General features: G+C 45.6%; 1 protein-coding gene across 2 annotated transcripts in view; it reads right to left on the reverse strand.

Moving 5' to 3' along the window:
* Positions 1-255: 255 nt before the first annotated feature.
* esrrga (estrogen-related receptor gamma a) overlaps positions 256-16,737 on the reverse strand; it is a 129,167-nt gene continuing 112,685 nt past the window's right edge. For both annotated transcript variants that reach the window (XM_063006930.1, XM_063006929.1), the window contains 2 exons: positions 5,894-6,163; positions 256-634 (listed from right to left, as the gene is read on the reverse strand). In XM_063006930.1, the coding sequence (XP_062863000.1) occupies positions 390-634; positions 5,894-6,163 (515 nt within the window). In that variant the 3' untranslated portion in view covers positions 256-389. The remainder of the gene's footprint in view (positions 635-5,893; positions 6,164-16,737) is intronic.

Here is a 16,737-nt window from a genome sequence, read left to right on the forward strand (position 1 = left end):
CCTCCAGCAGAAACGGAAAAAACTAAATCCTTCCTTGGAAGATCAGAGGGCAACACGACTTCTCGATTAGGGACCGAATGTAGGTTCGAGACTGGACGCTTCCGTCGGCTTCCCGATCGGTTGAACTCCGAGGTCCTTTCCCGGCTCCGGACGAGTGAAAATCGAGAGAGTTTTTTCGGTAGCGCTAAAAACGAGTCAAACATGGCTCGAGTCAAAAGTCCCGGTGCGAAATAATAAAAGCGTTATTAATCAATTCTTCCTCCTTCCAGTCCGACACCCCCATCCTCCCAAAATTCAGGTCAATATTTCTTTTAAGCATCTATCAGCATCAGTAGTTCGGAGTAGCGTCGTCACGGTTATGCTCCCCAGACGCGGGGGACCAGCAGGAGCTAGACTTTGGCCTCGAGCAGCTCCAGGAAGAGTTTGTGCATGGGCACCTTGCCGTCCTGTTTGATGCTGTAGAAGTGCTGCACGGCTTTGGTGGAGGTCTGGCGCAGCAGCGGGAGGGTCATGAGCAGCTTCCCGGCCCGGCGGGGGTCCTCGGCGTGCTGGCTGCTCTCGTAGTCCTGGAGGGCCTCGTGGAGCACGTCCTGCAGCTTCTGCACCGCCTCCACGTCCTCTATGTGCATCGAGTCTGTGTGGGGGGACAGGCAGGGTCGCAACGTTAGACAAAACATAACATCGAGAAATCTGGGGTTTTATTAGACTAGATGAATCAAATTAGATGATTCATTTGGGGGTGTATGAAGTTCTAATATAGCTGGTGACTTCTCTGTGCCCATACAAACAGGGCACAGAAACAGGGCACTTAGATGATTACATTTCCTAACAACGACACGCACTGACTCTGACCCCATAGACCAAGTTTGACATGAACTGGAACGACGACTGTGAGCCAGCCCTTGTGAGAGAGACAAACTCCCACAGACACACTCCACAATGTTCCTGAAAGCCCACTTTATATAAACTCCCACAGTGTCCAACGAGCTGATCAGGCGTCCACATACTTTTGACCAAATAGTGTGTGCATAGGGACGACTGGAAGGACGACTGTGAGCCAGCCCTTCTGAGAAAGACACAAATTTCCACAGTCACACTCCAAACTTCATTTAAACGCCCAGTGTCCAACGAGTTGGTCATTGAGATGACTGGAAGGACGACCGTGAGCCAGCCCTTGTGAGAGACACAAATGCCCACAGACACACTCCAAAATTTTAAACGCCCAGTGTCCAACGAGCTGGACAGGCGTCTACATACTTTTGACCATAGTGTGTACACAGGGACGACTGGAAGAAAAACTGTGAGCCAGCCCTTGTGAGAGAGACAAATTCCCACAGACACAGTCCAAAATTCTAAATGCCTACAGTGTCCAACGAGCTGGGCAGGCGTCCATATACTTTTGACCATACAGTGTGTAAATATGGTGAGCCCTTGTGAGAGAGACAAATTCCCACAAACACACTCCAAAATTTTCCTGAAGGTGCACTTTAAGCGTCCGGTGTCCAACAAGCTGGTCAGGCGTCCACATACTTTTGACCATATAGTCTGTACATAGGGGCGACTGGAAGGACGACTGTGAGCCAGCCCTTGTGAGAGAGACAAATTCCCAGAGACACACTCCAAAATTGTAAATTCCCACAGTGTCCAACGAACTGGTCAGGCGTCCACATACTTTTGACCATATAGTCTGTACATAGGGGCGACTGGAAGGACGACTGTGAGCCAGCCCTTGTGAGAGAGACAAATTCCCAGAGACACACTCCAAAATTGTAAATTCCCACAGTGTCCAACGAACTGGTCAGGCGTCCACATACTTTTGACCATATAGTGTGAACATAGGGACGACTGGAAGGCTGACTGTGAGCTAGGTGGTGCAGAATGCGCATCAGATTAGTGCCTGCTCTTTAGTTAACATTATTTAAATAGGTTAAATGAAAGGCCTCTGTGTGGTGCTAAATGTATCATAAGGTGGTTTCAGGTTTGTTTTTAGACCCTCCAGACCTAAACCAGTATTTAGTGATTGTGAACCGTTAAAGCGACGGGGATTTCGTATTAACCAGCCGCGCCCGTGCGCCCTGCTAACGAGCGAATATGCAAATGTCCCCTGTCTGACATTTCTCTCCGACAATAGCGGTCACGCACGGGGATCGACGCTTTAAGGGCGGCTCATTGTCCGCTCCTGTTAGCGCTCGGGCTTCGAACGCCGTCGCGATCGCGCGGCATTCATCAGGCCCGTCGAGAGCCTTGTAAACACGCGAGCGTCGCTGTTTAATACTCAAGTGTGTGTTCAATCACCGCGGAACGAGCTGTGGCGTGGCGGGACGGCGGAATGGACGAGTCGAGCCCCTTTTCTACACTTTTCGGTCGCTCTTGCTGTTTGTGCTCTGTTGTCAAAAGTATGTGGACGCCTGTCCAGCTCGTTGGACACTGTAGGCATTTAGAATTTTGGACTGTGTCTGTGGGAATTTGTCTCTCTCACAAGGGCTGGCTCACAGACGTCTCTCCAGTCGTCCCTATGTACACACTATATGGTCAAAAGTATGTGGATGCCCGACCAGCTTGTTGGACACTGTGGGCCTTTAAATGACGTGCACCTTCAGGAAAATTTTGAAATGTGTCTGTGGGAATTTGTCTCTCTCACTAGGGCTGACTCACTGTCGTCCCTATGTACACACTATATGGTCAAAAGTATGTGGACGTCTGACCAGCCTGTTAGACACTGTGGGCGTTTAAATGAGTGTGTCTGTGGGAATTTGTCTCTCTCACAAGGACTGGGTCACAGTCATCCTTCCAGTCGTCCCGATGTACACTCTATATGTTTATTTTTTTGGGTGGGACTCATTTTACTGAGTTTCCTATTTAAAGCTGCTAATATATTGATATTATTATAGCTGAAGGGCAAACATCAATCTGATGCGCATTTTGCACCAAGACAAAACTAAAATAGTGTTTATTTTATACATTTAAATAAAACGCGCCCATTTTGTCAGTTAAAGAGCTGAAATTTGGTGCCTAAGGAAATATAGTCAAAGGGCGGGTACTAATCTGATGCGCATTTTGCTCTGCGGTAAGCAAAAATATCTATAAGTCGGAAGGGGCGTGCGATAGTCTGGCAGAGGAAGTCACAATTAGGGAATCTGATATGACTAGGTCAGAAGGAAAAGGAGAATAAAGCAAAAACTGGAATGGAAACTAGAAGAGCAGACACTAATCTGATGCGCATTTTGCATATATATAATAAATGACGTCACTTTGTTATACACGACTGCCTTTCAATAAACAGCGAGTTCTGCACATTGACATTTGATCTCCAGCCCGTCCTCCAGGGACTTCACGTCAGAACGCACACAATCCCCGCGCCAACTGAGTCCAATCCAAGCCCCGGATCGATGCCTACACATTAAATAATAACTGTAGGGTCAAATATCGATAAGAACGGAATCATGTGGGAGTTCCCCAGCGCTTTTCCCGATAGCCCGTATTTAATAATAATAATAATAATAATACATTTAATTTGTAATGCACTTTACATTTGTGTACAAATCTCAAAGTGCCACAAGACAAAGACATCACTACAATTAATAAATAAATAAATAAATAAATAAAATAGCTACAATCACTACATAAATTAAAAATTATTCATAGGTTCTGCTAAAAAGAAAGGTTTTGAACAACTAGCAACTATGATGCCGCGCGGTCGGCTCGACATGTGCAGTCCGGTCCGGGCCCATCTAGAATTCAGACGGCGAGGTCCCGTCCATCAGAAAAGAAAACTGACCTGTGACGAGGCCGACCCGTTTCCTTGCCAGGAAAGTGCTTAACTGCACCTTTCCGCCGCGCCTGCCGTGCCAACACTGCCATCAATCTAAGTATCAGCGGAGGTGCTGGACGACTTGGACCGTCGTAGGGAACGTATACAGTATATCATCGTCCAGGACTTCTTGCATAAAGAGCAGGATTTACTAGCCATTGATAAGGAGAAGCTCCAAGAATAGCTTGGGGGACAACGCCAACAAGACCCAGACTAGCGTCTACCTACAGACATGATTGGCAGACGTGATGTCTGCGAGGGTGGCCGAGGCTTCCTGGTGGATTGGCGTCCTATCCAGGGTGTGTTACTGCACTGCAGCCTAGAGAATCCAAGGAAAATAGACCCAAAAAGGAGGCCATCACACACCAATTAGCCCAAAGTATGTGGACACCACTTGTAACACGATTGGCAGACACAATTGGCAGACGTGATGTCTGGGAGGACACTGGAAAGAGTTTAGACAAGGACCTTTCCTGTTCCAGCCAGTATGAAGGCACTCCTGTGGTCTGGTCTGCGCAGAGCCTTGAACTCAATCCCAACCAACACCTTCCGGAATAAATTGGGACACTGATTGCCAGCCAGACCGTCCTGCCAAGTTTCTGCTTTTTTATGCAGTGGAAGGCATGGAACAGTTTAAAATTAGGTATGGGAACTAGAAGCAGCGGTGGCAACATGTCGATGGGAAAAGACTGAACGATAAAAGAAGGACTTGGATGGATCAGTTGGTTCAGAACAAACACCAAGGCCAGAAAAAAATCATTCTTAATTAAGGGTTTTGTGTACTATTGAATAAAAGTCCCATTCTTCTAGGAGAAATCCATCGCACGCTCCCTTTAGCCAGCAGGTGATGACGCCGGGCCAGGAACCACGTCCAGCTCAAAAAGGGGAGAGGAACGATGCCCGTCCATCTGAATAAATCTGCACATCGCTCTTGCCTGGTCCTTCTGGCCACGAACAATCGGTCTCTAGGCGCGTGGGCATCGACAACAGGGACGGACCGATAATTACAAAATCAATTTGTTAAGAATTTCTCAAGAGCGTGCACCCTTGTTCGTCCGGAGGACGGCAGGCCTCCGGCCACCGGCAGGCGAGAGCAGGAGCAATCTGCTCTTTCATTTTTCAGCATGGTCAGACCCAGCCGGGATTGATCGTCACATATGGCCTCAGAAAACAAACTGTCAATACCCTGAGCGCCGGAGAATTTGAACAAATAGCCGCCCTCCCGCTCGGCCCGCCGGCCGCATCCCGTTTAACAGATTTTATCGACGGCTTCCTTCATGTAATTAAAGGGGGGAGGGCGCTGGAAAAACAGACCGGACGCCGACCGAGATAAAGTTCAAAGACGGGTCAAAGGAAAGGAGGCACCGGGGCACGCGTCCGAATGGGTTATCGACACGCCGATGGTCGGTCGGTGATGGGCTTCTTGTTTGGGAGGTATTTCAAAGCAGACTTATGCTAATAAAGGGAAACGGACATGCCTTCAAACAAGGCAGGTCGGGCTTTTGTTTATTTGTTTATTCCTGAGACAAGGGGAGGTGTTGGTATCGGAAAAATCGGACCCATGGATCTTTTCTAATGATCCCCAGGGACAAAGGGAATCAATTACGGCAGAGCTCGACACCTTTCAAGGCTGGCCCGATTTAAAATATACAGATTATTTAAATAAGGGGGTAGAAAGTTCCAGAATGTCCGTTCATTTATGGCATGGCTATAGCTGGGCTCTCTGTACCCGTATAAGTAGGGCTTGTTTGACTGCACCCATTGGAAATACTGTCCAAAGAAACCAAATCGCCAACCAAATCTGAGAGTTTTTACTGGAGTGTCATTTGTAATTCAAGAGTCCTGGTATAAATTACAAGCTGTTAAAACAAGGGTCAGACTGTCCCCAGTCAAGCAAGCTTTACAGTGCCATAAGTCTTAAACCTTGACTGAATGGGATGGAAGCCCCCAAGGATGTTGCTTGGCTGTAGACAGTGTCTTCTACTCCCTTACAATGGGTTTGAAGGCCATGCCACCAAGCTAACCGACATTCCAGAACTTTCCACGTCCAAGTCAATAAACGTAAAGCAGATCCCGACTCACCTGAATTCGCCAGCGCTATAGCCTTCAGAGTCACGAACTCCTCCTTCTCCAGCTTCATGCTCTTGTACTTCTTCACCAGCTGCAGGATGGCGTTGTTCAGGTCCAGCAGGCCGGCCAGCTTGGACTGGTCCTCATCCATGATGTAGTCCTCGGCGTACACCAGCTTGTCCTCGAACGACAGAGACCGGTAGACCACGCGCAGGATCAGGATCTCCATCCAGGCGCTCTGCAGGAGGCTCATCTGGTCGGCCAGCGACAAGGTCGAAAAGCCTGAGGGGGAAAAACAAAAGAGGGGTTAGGGTTTACTTCTTATGGACCTTGGGAGTCTCAAGGTCACATGACAAGAAGACGGCTCCACCACCACTACCAAGCTGCCACAGTTGGGTTCCTAAACAGGACCCTCAACTTTCCCTCCAAAAGTATTAATCTAAAATCCCAGGCAACTCCTGACTCTCACCAGCTAGCAGCCGATTCCTAGAGAGGACCCCAAAATACAGGGAAGACCACACTCTGCCCTCTGTATTCCTCAACCACTAGTGCCAGAACCTCTCCCAGACAGTAGAACCTGCTGATGCAGTGTCAAGAAAGTGGATCCACATCCAACCTTCCCTTTCAAAGCCATGGCCAATTCGAGACTCGGACATCAAGCTATGCAGACGTCGAATGAAGGCGACCATATATGGCTCGTCGCAAAAAGCATCAGCATTCCGGAGCTGCGATCGACAGAAGCGCACAGGGAATAAGGACGTGCAGAGAGAAGGGGGTAGTTGAGGCGCCCAGCACGAGGCCCGTCTCGTGTCTCCCGCTGCGCTGCGGGCCGGGGGGCGTCCCGCGGGAGGGAAGCCCTTATCTCCCCCAACATGCAGCATGGATCAATTCTTCCCATCACAGAAGCTGAAAGACTAATTGCTTGCCTCAAACTCTCTTCTCCTTCCTGTTCCCCTCATGTTCTGAGAAGGGATGTCGAAGATTCTTTTGGCAAATAGATGAATCGTTTTGTTAATGACTCTGATTCAGTCAGGTTCACTCTGGGACGACTATGCCTGTGAAATATTATAAATAAATAAATAAAAATATGGACAGTCCAGCAAGTATTCAAACAAACGCAAGTTGCATCGGTCTGCTTTTAAGTGTCGACTCACCTATTTGAATCATTTGATTCAGAATTGACTCAGAATGACAAAGTCCTCATATTATAAGTGCTAATTATTTCAATTGTACTCAAACTATTCAAACTCCTGAACCTGTTATGGACGGCCTGAGCTGTCAGTGTGTTTCTTGACCTGCCAGTGGTCTTGTGCCAAGGGCCAGTTGGCAGCTTGGTCCACCACTACTTAATAAAATCATTATAAAGAATCAGATACCCATTTCTGAAAAGAGGGTTGTCGATTCTTTTGGCAAACAGATGAATCGTTTTGCTTATGACTCTGATTTAGTCCAGTGGTCAGACCAGTGGTCTTGTGCCAAGGGCCAACTGGCAGCTTGGCCCACCACTCTTAAGACGACTATGCCAGTAACATCATTAAATAAGTAATTAAATATACAGATTGTCCAGCAAGTATTCAAACAAACACAAGTTGCATTGGTCAGCTCACCTATTTGAATCATTTGATGAATCGTTTTGTTTATGACTCTGATTCAGTCAGGTTCTCTTCACTCTAAGATGACTATGCCAGTCAAATAATCAAAATAAATAAATAAATAAATAAATAAATAAATAAATATATGGATTGTCTAGCACAGCAAGGCTGTAAATATGACGAGCCTTTAAGTGTCGACTCACTTGAATCATTTGATTCTGAATCGATTCTCGTCATAATGTTTATTACTCACATCAAGTGCTTAGTATATACATTTCCTGATCTTGTAAGAGAAGACCTGTGGTCAGGCCAGTGGTCTTGTGCCAAGGGCCAGTTGGCAGCTTGGTCCACCACTACTTAATAAAATCATTATAAAGAATTAAAAGGAGATCCATCTACTGATTCAGTACACTAGAACACAAATCTGCTATAAAATACAAGCATATTCAGATAATTGAATGTAAGAGGATTTCCAGGTTTAAAAGAGGACAGCAGTGGCAGATGGACGGAGCCCGTAGCCTGGAGCTCCCCGTGTGCCGTTCCCAAACCTCCCTCCCGGTCACTGCTGTTAGTAAATAATTAGATCTCTACGTTCCCCGATCTCCAACACATCTCCCCGGCGAATAATTAAAAGCCGGATGATTATTTTATCGAGTGGAGGGAGGAACCTCCCCCCGCCCCGTCTCACCTTTACCGAGGAACGTCAACGATTTTATCGAAGGCCGGTCCCTGCTTCTTTTACGGTTGTCATGCCGGCGCAGGCATCCAATTTTTCTTATCTCCCTGATTAATACTAATGCCGTTTTGGAACGCATTAATTAACAGATAGAAATCTGCGTTCTCATGGTCGGATCGATGCCTCGAAGAGAGGAGGCATCAATGCGAATTTACCGGCGGAGACGGAAGAGGTTTCCGTATTGACATTTACATTTCGTCGGGGCAGAACTTTAAAGTTGCGCCCCGGCCTCCTTTCTTCTCGCCTTTCTCTCGTCCCTTTTATTATTTTTCTTCATCTCTTGGAGAATTGCGATAACGGCGATATCGTGTCACCTTTAAAAGTGCGAAGCGAATTAAAGAGCTGAGTTAAAGCTCGGCGTTGCAATCTGCCCGCCGATAAACACGTACGGCTTTTCCTCAAAGGAGTATGGGTAATAAAATGGCATTCGGGTGCCAAGCTGTCGCTAAAAATCATAAAATTGATGTAATAACCTAATTTGAAGTAAATGCTTGAATCTAAAGGTGCCGCCTTGATTTAAACTTTGATTTTCCCAGCACAAAGCAGAAGGATTCGTCCAGGTATCGTTTAGCTTTTTAGCTTAGACTTGGTTCATCTTTGAGCGTGTTGAAAGCAGATACAGCGACACCAAACCTCATACTACTGTACTGAATAATATGCCAAATTACTACTCGATAGTAAAAAATCCCTCAGCACAAATCCCTACAGTCCAAATTCTTGTGGAAAGCATTCCAGAAGACTCTGTTAATGCAGCATAAAAGGGAAAACTCAATATTAATGCAGGATTTAGACGTTCTCTAACATCAGTACCAGACCTTATAAACAATCTTTTATCTAAATAGGCACAAATTCCCACAGACACAATCCAAACTGTGGAGAAAACCCTATGTTAATGCACATATTCCCAATTCCCAATTCTGGTAATGCAGCAAAGGAGAGGGACTGGAACAGTTTGATGTCCGCATACTTTTGGCAGTATATGGTACAATATACTGCACATGTATGACGTGTTGGGTCCTGACAGGAAGAGTTTGTGGTGCAGCCAAGTGAACCTAACTCCTACCGGACCGAAAAGCTCTGCGCCACGGTTCGCCAAATCTCTTCCAACTGCACGTTCGCACTCTTCACTGCCCCCCCCCCCCCCCAACACATACACCAGCATTCTCCAGGTTAGCATGGATGCACATGCAGCGATAGTCGCTAACACCTAGTCACCTAGTTGGATGAGACACTGGCTTGCAAGGCCACTAGAGTTCCTTATACAGGAAAGAGCCTTCCCTAAACTGCTTTTCTAGACTGATTCTTATACATCTCTCAGTAACTGGCGCTGATGAAACAACTGAACAGTATATTGTTTAAGCAATTGAGGGTTAGGGGCCTTGCTCAAGGGCCCAACAGTGACAACCTGGTAGTGATGGGGCCGGAACCAGTGACCTTTTGATTACCAGTCCAGTACCATAACCACTAGACTACAACTGCCTTATTATTCATTAATAGGGGTGTCCACATACTTTTGGCTAGACTAGGATTAGAACTAGAATTAGAGCTACAGGTGCTCGGGTGCTGGGCGCTCGTATGTGCGGCTAAGAAGGGGTTAACTTGTCGGATACCGTTTACCGCGCTCGGCGATGCCCCAGGGCAGGGAGCGCGTGACGTCGTCGTCGGCTAATCTCGCCGCGCGCACCTAATTAGCAATCTGCAGCCTCTTAATTACATACATTAAGGGCCGATCGGCGGCGCGGATGAATTCCGAATGCCCGGGCAGCTGGTTACGATGGCGCGGCGGCCGACTGTACGCACTGTACTTTTCCACTTAATTAGATACGGAAACGAAGAGGTCGGCACGGCGACGGGAGAGAGGGGTGACCGTCCCCGGACCGTAATAAAGTGGCCGCGCGGGGGACGCATCACAGATGGACTGACATTAACAACCCACTATTTGAAACGATGAAATATCAATATTTACATTTTAATTACCCCGCTCGCGCCTCTGAGGGGGGTGGGGGTGGGATGATGAGGGGGGCGTTTGGGGTTCGGAAGAAAACGAGGCGCGGCGCGGCGGCTGACATTTCGTTGGAGAGGGTTTCACAGGTTGCGTGATGATGCTCTGAGTAGGCGTTCCGATTCACCCCAAAATAGTTCTCTAGGGTCAAGGTGGAGTCAAGGTTCAAGGACCTTCCCCAAACTGATTTTATTTATCTATTAGCACTAAGCTAGCAATAGTACATGAAAAACCTACATTTGATAATAACAGGGGTGTCCACATACTTTTGGCTATAGAGAAATAGACCATGTACCATGCCATGTACCATGTATGTATATAATTATATACATTGGGCCTTGGAGGCATGTTTGAAACCTTTGACCCTCCAACAGATAGCCCAGAGCAAATAGCCGCTGAGCTAGCTAGCACTGAACGCTAGCGATTATTTAGTGTTTCGTGTTTTGCTACTTTCCGTCACACTTTCAGTCACATGACCAAGGTTGACCCTGTATCATGTGACTTCAGAGCGGCTAAAACGCTAACGTTTCATCTTTCTAACGTTTCACAAACACGCCGATTCCCACAGGATAAATCAAGCTAATGCTAATTAGTTAGCCTGCTAACTGTGTGCTAACATCACGTATATAGCAAAACAAACCCGGGTTATGTAGCATCCCTCACGTTTAGCTGCAAGCTACTTGCATCGGTTGTTCATTATTAAACAAACATGTTAATCTACAGAGGATGAATCAAGCTAATGCTAATTAGTTAGCCTGCTAACTGTGTGCTAACATCACATACAGTGTATCACAAAAGTGAGTACACCCCTCACATTTCTGCAGATATTTAAGTATATCTTTTCATGGGACAACACTGACAAAATGACACTTTAACACAATGAAAAGTAGTCTGTGTGCAGCTTATATAACAGTGTAAATTTATTCTTCCCTCAAAATAACTCAATATACAGCCATTAATGTCTAAACCACCGGCAACAAAAGTGAGTACACCCCTTAGTGAAAGTTCCTGAAGTGTCCATATTTTGTGTGGCCACCATTATTTCCCAGAACTGCCTTAACTCTCCTGGGCATGGAGTTTACCAGAGCTTCACAGGTTGCCACTGGAATGCTTTTCCACTCCTCCATGACGACATCACGGAGCTGGCGGATATTCGAGACTTTGCGCTCCTCCACCTTCCGCTTGAGGATGCCCCAAAGATGTTCTATTGGGTTTAGGTCTGGAGACATGCTTGGCCAGTCCATCACCTTTACCCTCAGCCTCTTCAATAAAGCAGTGGTCGTCTTAGAGGTGTGTTTGGGGTCATTATCATGCTGGAACACTGCCCTGCGACCCAGTTTCCGGAGGGAGGGGATCATGCTCTGCTTCAGTATTTCATAGTACATATTGGAGTTCATGTGTCCCTCAATGAAATGTAACTCCCCAACACCTGCTGCACTCATGCAGCCCCAGACCATGGCATTCCCACCACCATGCTTGACTGTAGGCATGACACACTTATCTTTGTACTCCTCACCTGATTGCCGCCACACATGCTTGAGACCATCTGAACCAAACAAATTAATCTTGGTCTCATCAGACCATGAGACATGGTTCCAGTAATCCATGTCCTTTGTTGACATGTCTTCAGCAAACTGTTTGCGGGCTTTCTTGTGTAGAGACTTCAGAAAAGGCTTCCTTCTGGGGTGACAGCCATGCAGACCAATTTGATGTAGTGTGCGGCGTATGGTCTGAGCACTGACAGGCTGACCCCCCACCTTTTCAATCTCTGCAGCAATGCTGACAGCACTCCTGCGCCTATCTTTCAAAGACAGCAGTATGATGTGACGCTGAGCACGTGCACTCAGCTTCTTTGGACGACCAACGCGAGGTCTGTTCTGAGTGGACCCTGCTCTTTTAAAACGCTGGATGATCTTGGCCACTGTGCTGCAGCTCAGTTTCAGGGTGTTGGCAATCTTCTTGTAGCCTTGGCCATCTTCATGTAGCGCAACAATTCGTCTTTTAAGATCTTCAGAGAGTTCTTTGCCATGAGGTGCCATGTTGGAACTTTCAGTGACCAGTATGAGAGAGTGTGAGAGCTGTACTACTAAATTGAACACACCTGCTCCCTATGCACACCTGAGACCTAGTAACACTAACAAATCACATGACATTTTGGAGGGAAAATGACAAGCAGTGCTCAATTTGGACATTTAGGGGTGTAGTCTCTTAGGGGTGTACTCACTTTTGTTGCCGGTGGTTTAGACATTAATGGCTGTATATTGAGTTATTTTGAGGGAAGAATAAATTTACACTGTTATATAAGCTGCACACAGACTACTTTTCATTGTGTCAAAGTGTCATTTTGTCAGTGTTGTCCCATGAAAAGATATACTTAAATATCTGCAGAAATGTGAGGGGTGTACTCACTTTTGTGATACACTGTATATAGCAAAAAATAACAATCCTGGTTATGTAGCATCCCTCACGTTTAGCTTCTAGCTACTCGCATCGGTCAATCATTATTAAACAAACATGTTGAGTCCCAAAGGATGAATCAAGCTAATGCTAATTAGTTAGCCTGCCAACAGTGTGCTAACATAACGTATATAGCAAAACAAACCCGGGTTATGTAGCATCCCTCACGTTTAGCTTCTAGCTACTCGCATCGACCAATCATTATTTCACAAACACATTAATTCCCAGAGAATAAATCAAGCTACTGCTAATTAGTTAGCCTGCTAACAGTGTGTTAACATCACGTATATAGCAAAAAATAACAATCCTGGTTATGTAGCATCCCTAGCCAATCAAATCCCTTAAAGATAAATACTGAAATATCACTAGGAATTAGCTTACCGCTACTGGTTAGCTGCTGAATGCTAGCACAGACAGAAACAAAAGCTGCGTCCGGAATCGCATACTTCCATACTCAATAGTGCGCGAAATGAGGACGCGAGAGCGGTTAGTATGTCCGAATACGTAGTATAAATAAAGAGGTACGCGAGAAGTACCCGGATGACCTACTTATTGGGCAGCCATGTTTGAGCATGCAAGCGATGCACACTTGCGGTCCGCTAATGTATCCCATAATGCAACTGGAGCTGCGTAGGCGTTCAAAGCGGAATAAGAAACAAGAAAGATGGCGGAAAACGGAGTCCTCTGTTCACAAGTGTAAGTAAGATAAATAAAATACATTTTTTTAAAGACGAACAAATAACAAAAATTTTGGCGAGTGGGGTTTGTAACGAGTCTGTAACTATGGTGATATTACGTCATCACGTCCCCACGTCATCACTTGACGTTGGCAAGATGGCGGATGTAGTACGTAGCGGTGTTGTGTGCATACTGCACACTTCTGTACTGAAAGTATGTACTTTTTTACCGGCCGAGTAGTGCATACTTCCTCCAATCTAGTACGTACTCTGTAAGTATGCGATTCCGCAGCTAAAGTCCTCTGGAACGTTCTGAGCTAGCTAGCACTGCCCACTAGCGATCATTTCCTTCAAACGGTTTCCTTCAAGGGTTAAGGGTGACCCTGTGTCATGTGACTTCAGTGCAGCTGAAATGCTAACTTTTTATTAAACAAACAAACACGTCAATCCCCAGAGGATAAATCATGCTTATGCTAATTAGTTAGCCTGCTAGCGGTGTGCTAACATCATGTATGTAGCAAAACAAATATTCCTGGTTATGTAGCACCCCGCACGTTTAGCTTCTAGCCAATCAAATCCCTTAGAATGTTCAAAAACAAACACCAAAATGTCACCAGGAATCAGCTTACCGCTACTGGTTATTCACGTCCTGATTTCAGGAAATGAAGTTCTCTGGAACTTTCTGAGCTAGCTAGTTATCCAGCCTGCTACTAGCTAGCTTGTTAGCTGCATGCTAAGACTACCTGTCATTCATTCCACATATGGCTAGTAGCTAAACGTGAGGAATGCTACATGCTACATATATATACACACCAATCAGCTATAACATTAAAACCACCTCCTTGTTTCTACACTCACTGTCCATTTTATCAGCTCCACTTACCATATAGAAGCACTTTGTAGTTCTACAATTACTGACTGTAGTCCATCTGTTTCTCTGCATGTTTTGTTAGCCCCCTTTCACGCTGTTCTTCAATGGTCAGGACCCCCACAGGACCACCACAGAGCAGGTATTATTTAGGTGGTGGATCATTCTCAGCACTGCAGTGACACTGACATGGTGGTGGTGTGTTAGTGTGTGTTGTGCTGGTATGAGTGGATCAGACACAGCAGCACTGATGGAGTTTTTAAATAGTGTCCACTCACTGTCCACTCTATTAGACACTCCTACCTAGTTGGTCCACCTTGTAGATGTAAAGTCAGAGACGATCGCTCATCTATCGCTGCTGTTTGAGTTGGTCATCTTCTAGACCTTCATCAGTGGTCACAGGACGCTGCCCACGAGGCGCTGTTGTCTGGATATTTTTGGTTGGTGGACTATTCTCAGTCCAGCAGTGACAGTGAAGTGTTTAAAAACTCCAGCAGCGCTGCTGTGTCTGATCCACTCATACCAGCACAACACACACTAACACACCACCACCATGTCAGTGTCACTGCAGTGCTGAGAATGATCCACCACCTAAATAATACCTGCTCTGTAGTGGTCCTGTGGGGGTCCTGACCATTGAAGAACAGGGTGAAAGCAGGCTAAAACAGTATGTAGAGAAACAGATGGACTACAGTCAGTAATTGTAGAACTACAAAGTGCTCCTATATGGTAAGTGGAGCTGATAAAATGGACAGTGAGTGTAGAAACAGGGAGGTGGTTTTAATGTTATGCCTGAGTGGTGTGTATATACAGGTATAAGTTTGTTTGATAATTATTGACCAATTCAAGTAGCTAATAGCTAATTATTATAATTATTTATTAATTATAAAAATGGGATTTGATTGGCTAGAAGCTAAACGTGATGAACACTACATAACAAGGATTTGTTTTGCTGTATTTTGTTAGCAGGCTAATTAATTAGCATTAGCTTGATTTATCCTCTGGAAAGCAAAGTGTTTGTTTAATAATGATTTGAACGTCGGATATTGTGCTAAAAACAAAACTGGAGGACGGTAGCGCTCCTGAATCAGTTTTAGTTGTTGTTCAGGAGAGCAGTGGATCAGTTAGCATACACAAGGTTTGAACCGTTGTAACTTGAACCCTTTTCCAGCTTGCGTTAGCGTCCGCGCTGTCGGATTTATAGTTTATCAGCGTCCTTTGTCATGCTAATCAAGCTAAAAAACGACAACAAACAAACATGTGCCTCTTCACCCAGGACGGATTGAATATTTTCGGGTTTAGCTTCCTTCTAAACAGCCGCTTTAATAGCACGTCGCGACGGCGCCCGCGCTCAAACCCTACCCGCTCCGGAGACGAGACTCTACCCCCCATTCCACGGCGACGAGCACCTTTTAATTCCCGCTAACGGCACGGCTGAGGATCTTAATTAATTGTTTCATACTGCTTCAGGGTCATTATGCAATGCAATAAAGGCCATGTAATTATGAAATTTTACAGCCATTACCGAGGCTGATAGCTCGTATTTCATCATCAGTCGGGGCCCGATGGCTTTCCGGCCGCACCATCACGCGTGATGGACTACGCGCGGATCCATCAGGGCCGGGACAATAAGCCGGCCGGGCCTCTGCGGTAATGGCTAGCCGCAGATGAAGCCGCAGATAAAGATAAACTATAAATCCGACAGCGCGGACGCTAACACAAGCCGGGAGGAGGGGGGGTAGGGACTGGGTTACAAGTTACAACGGTTCAAACCTTGTGTATGCTAACTGATCCACTGCGCTCCTGATCAGGATGAAGCGGCTATTGAAAATTAATCACACAGCAACAATAACAAAAAACAATCCAGAAGCGCTAACGTCCTCCAGCTTTGTTTTTAACACGACATCCGACAAACAATAATGCTAATGCTAATTAGTTAGCCTGCTGACTGTGTGCTAACATAAAGTATATAGCAAAACAAATCCTGGTTATGTAGCATCCCTCACGTTTAGCTTCTAGTCAGTCAAATACCTTAAAATGTTCGAAAATAAACATTGAAATCCAACAATTAAACAAACATGTTCATTTACAGAGGATAAATCAAGCTAATGCTAATTAGTTAGCCTGCTAACTATGTGCTAACATTAAGTATATAGCAAAACAGATACTGGTTATGTAGCATTTCTCAAGTTTAGCTTCTAGCCAATCATTATTAAACAAACACTTTGCTTCTCAGAGGATAAATCAAGCGTATGCTAATTAGTTAGCCTGCTAACTATGTGCTAACATCAAGTATATAGCAAAACAGATCCTGGTTATGTAGCATTTCTCACATTTAGCTTCTAGCTACTCGCATCGGTCATTCATTATTGAACAAACACAATAATTCCCAGATGTTAAATCAAGCTAATGCTAATTAGTTAGCCTGCTAACTGTGTGCTAACATCGCAGTCGAATCTCTTACAATATCCGAAACTAGCAATTAGCTGGAGGGTATATCGAGGAGGGTATGTTTTCTGTTTCC

This window comes from Trichomycterus rosablanca, chromosome 13, assembly GCF_030014385.1.
Source record: "Trichomycterus rosablanca isolate fTriRos1 chromosome 13, fTriRos1.hap1, whole genome shotgun sequence".
In the NCBI taxonomy this organism is placed as follows: Eukaryota; Metazoa; Chordata; class Actinopteri; order Siluriformes; family Trichomycteridae; genus Trichomycterus; species Trichomycterus rosablanca.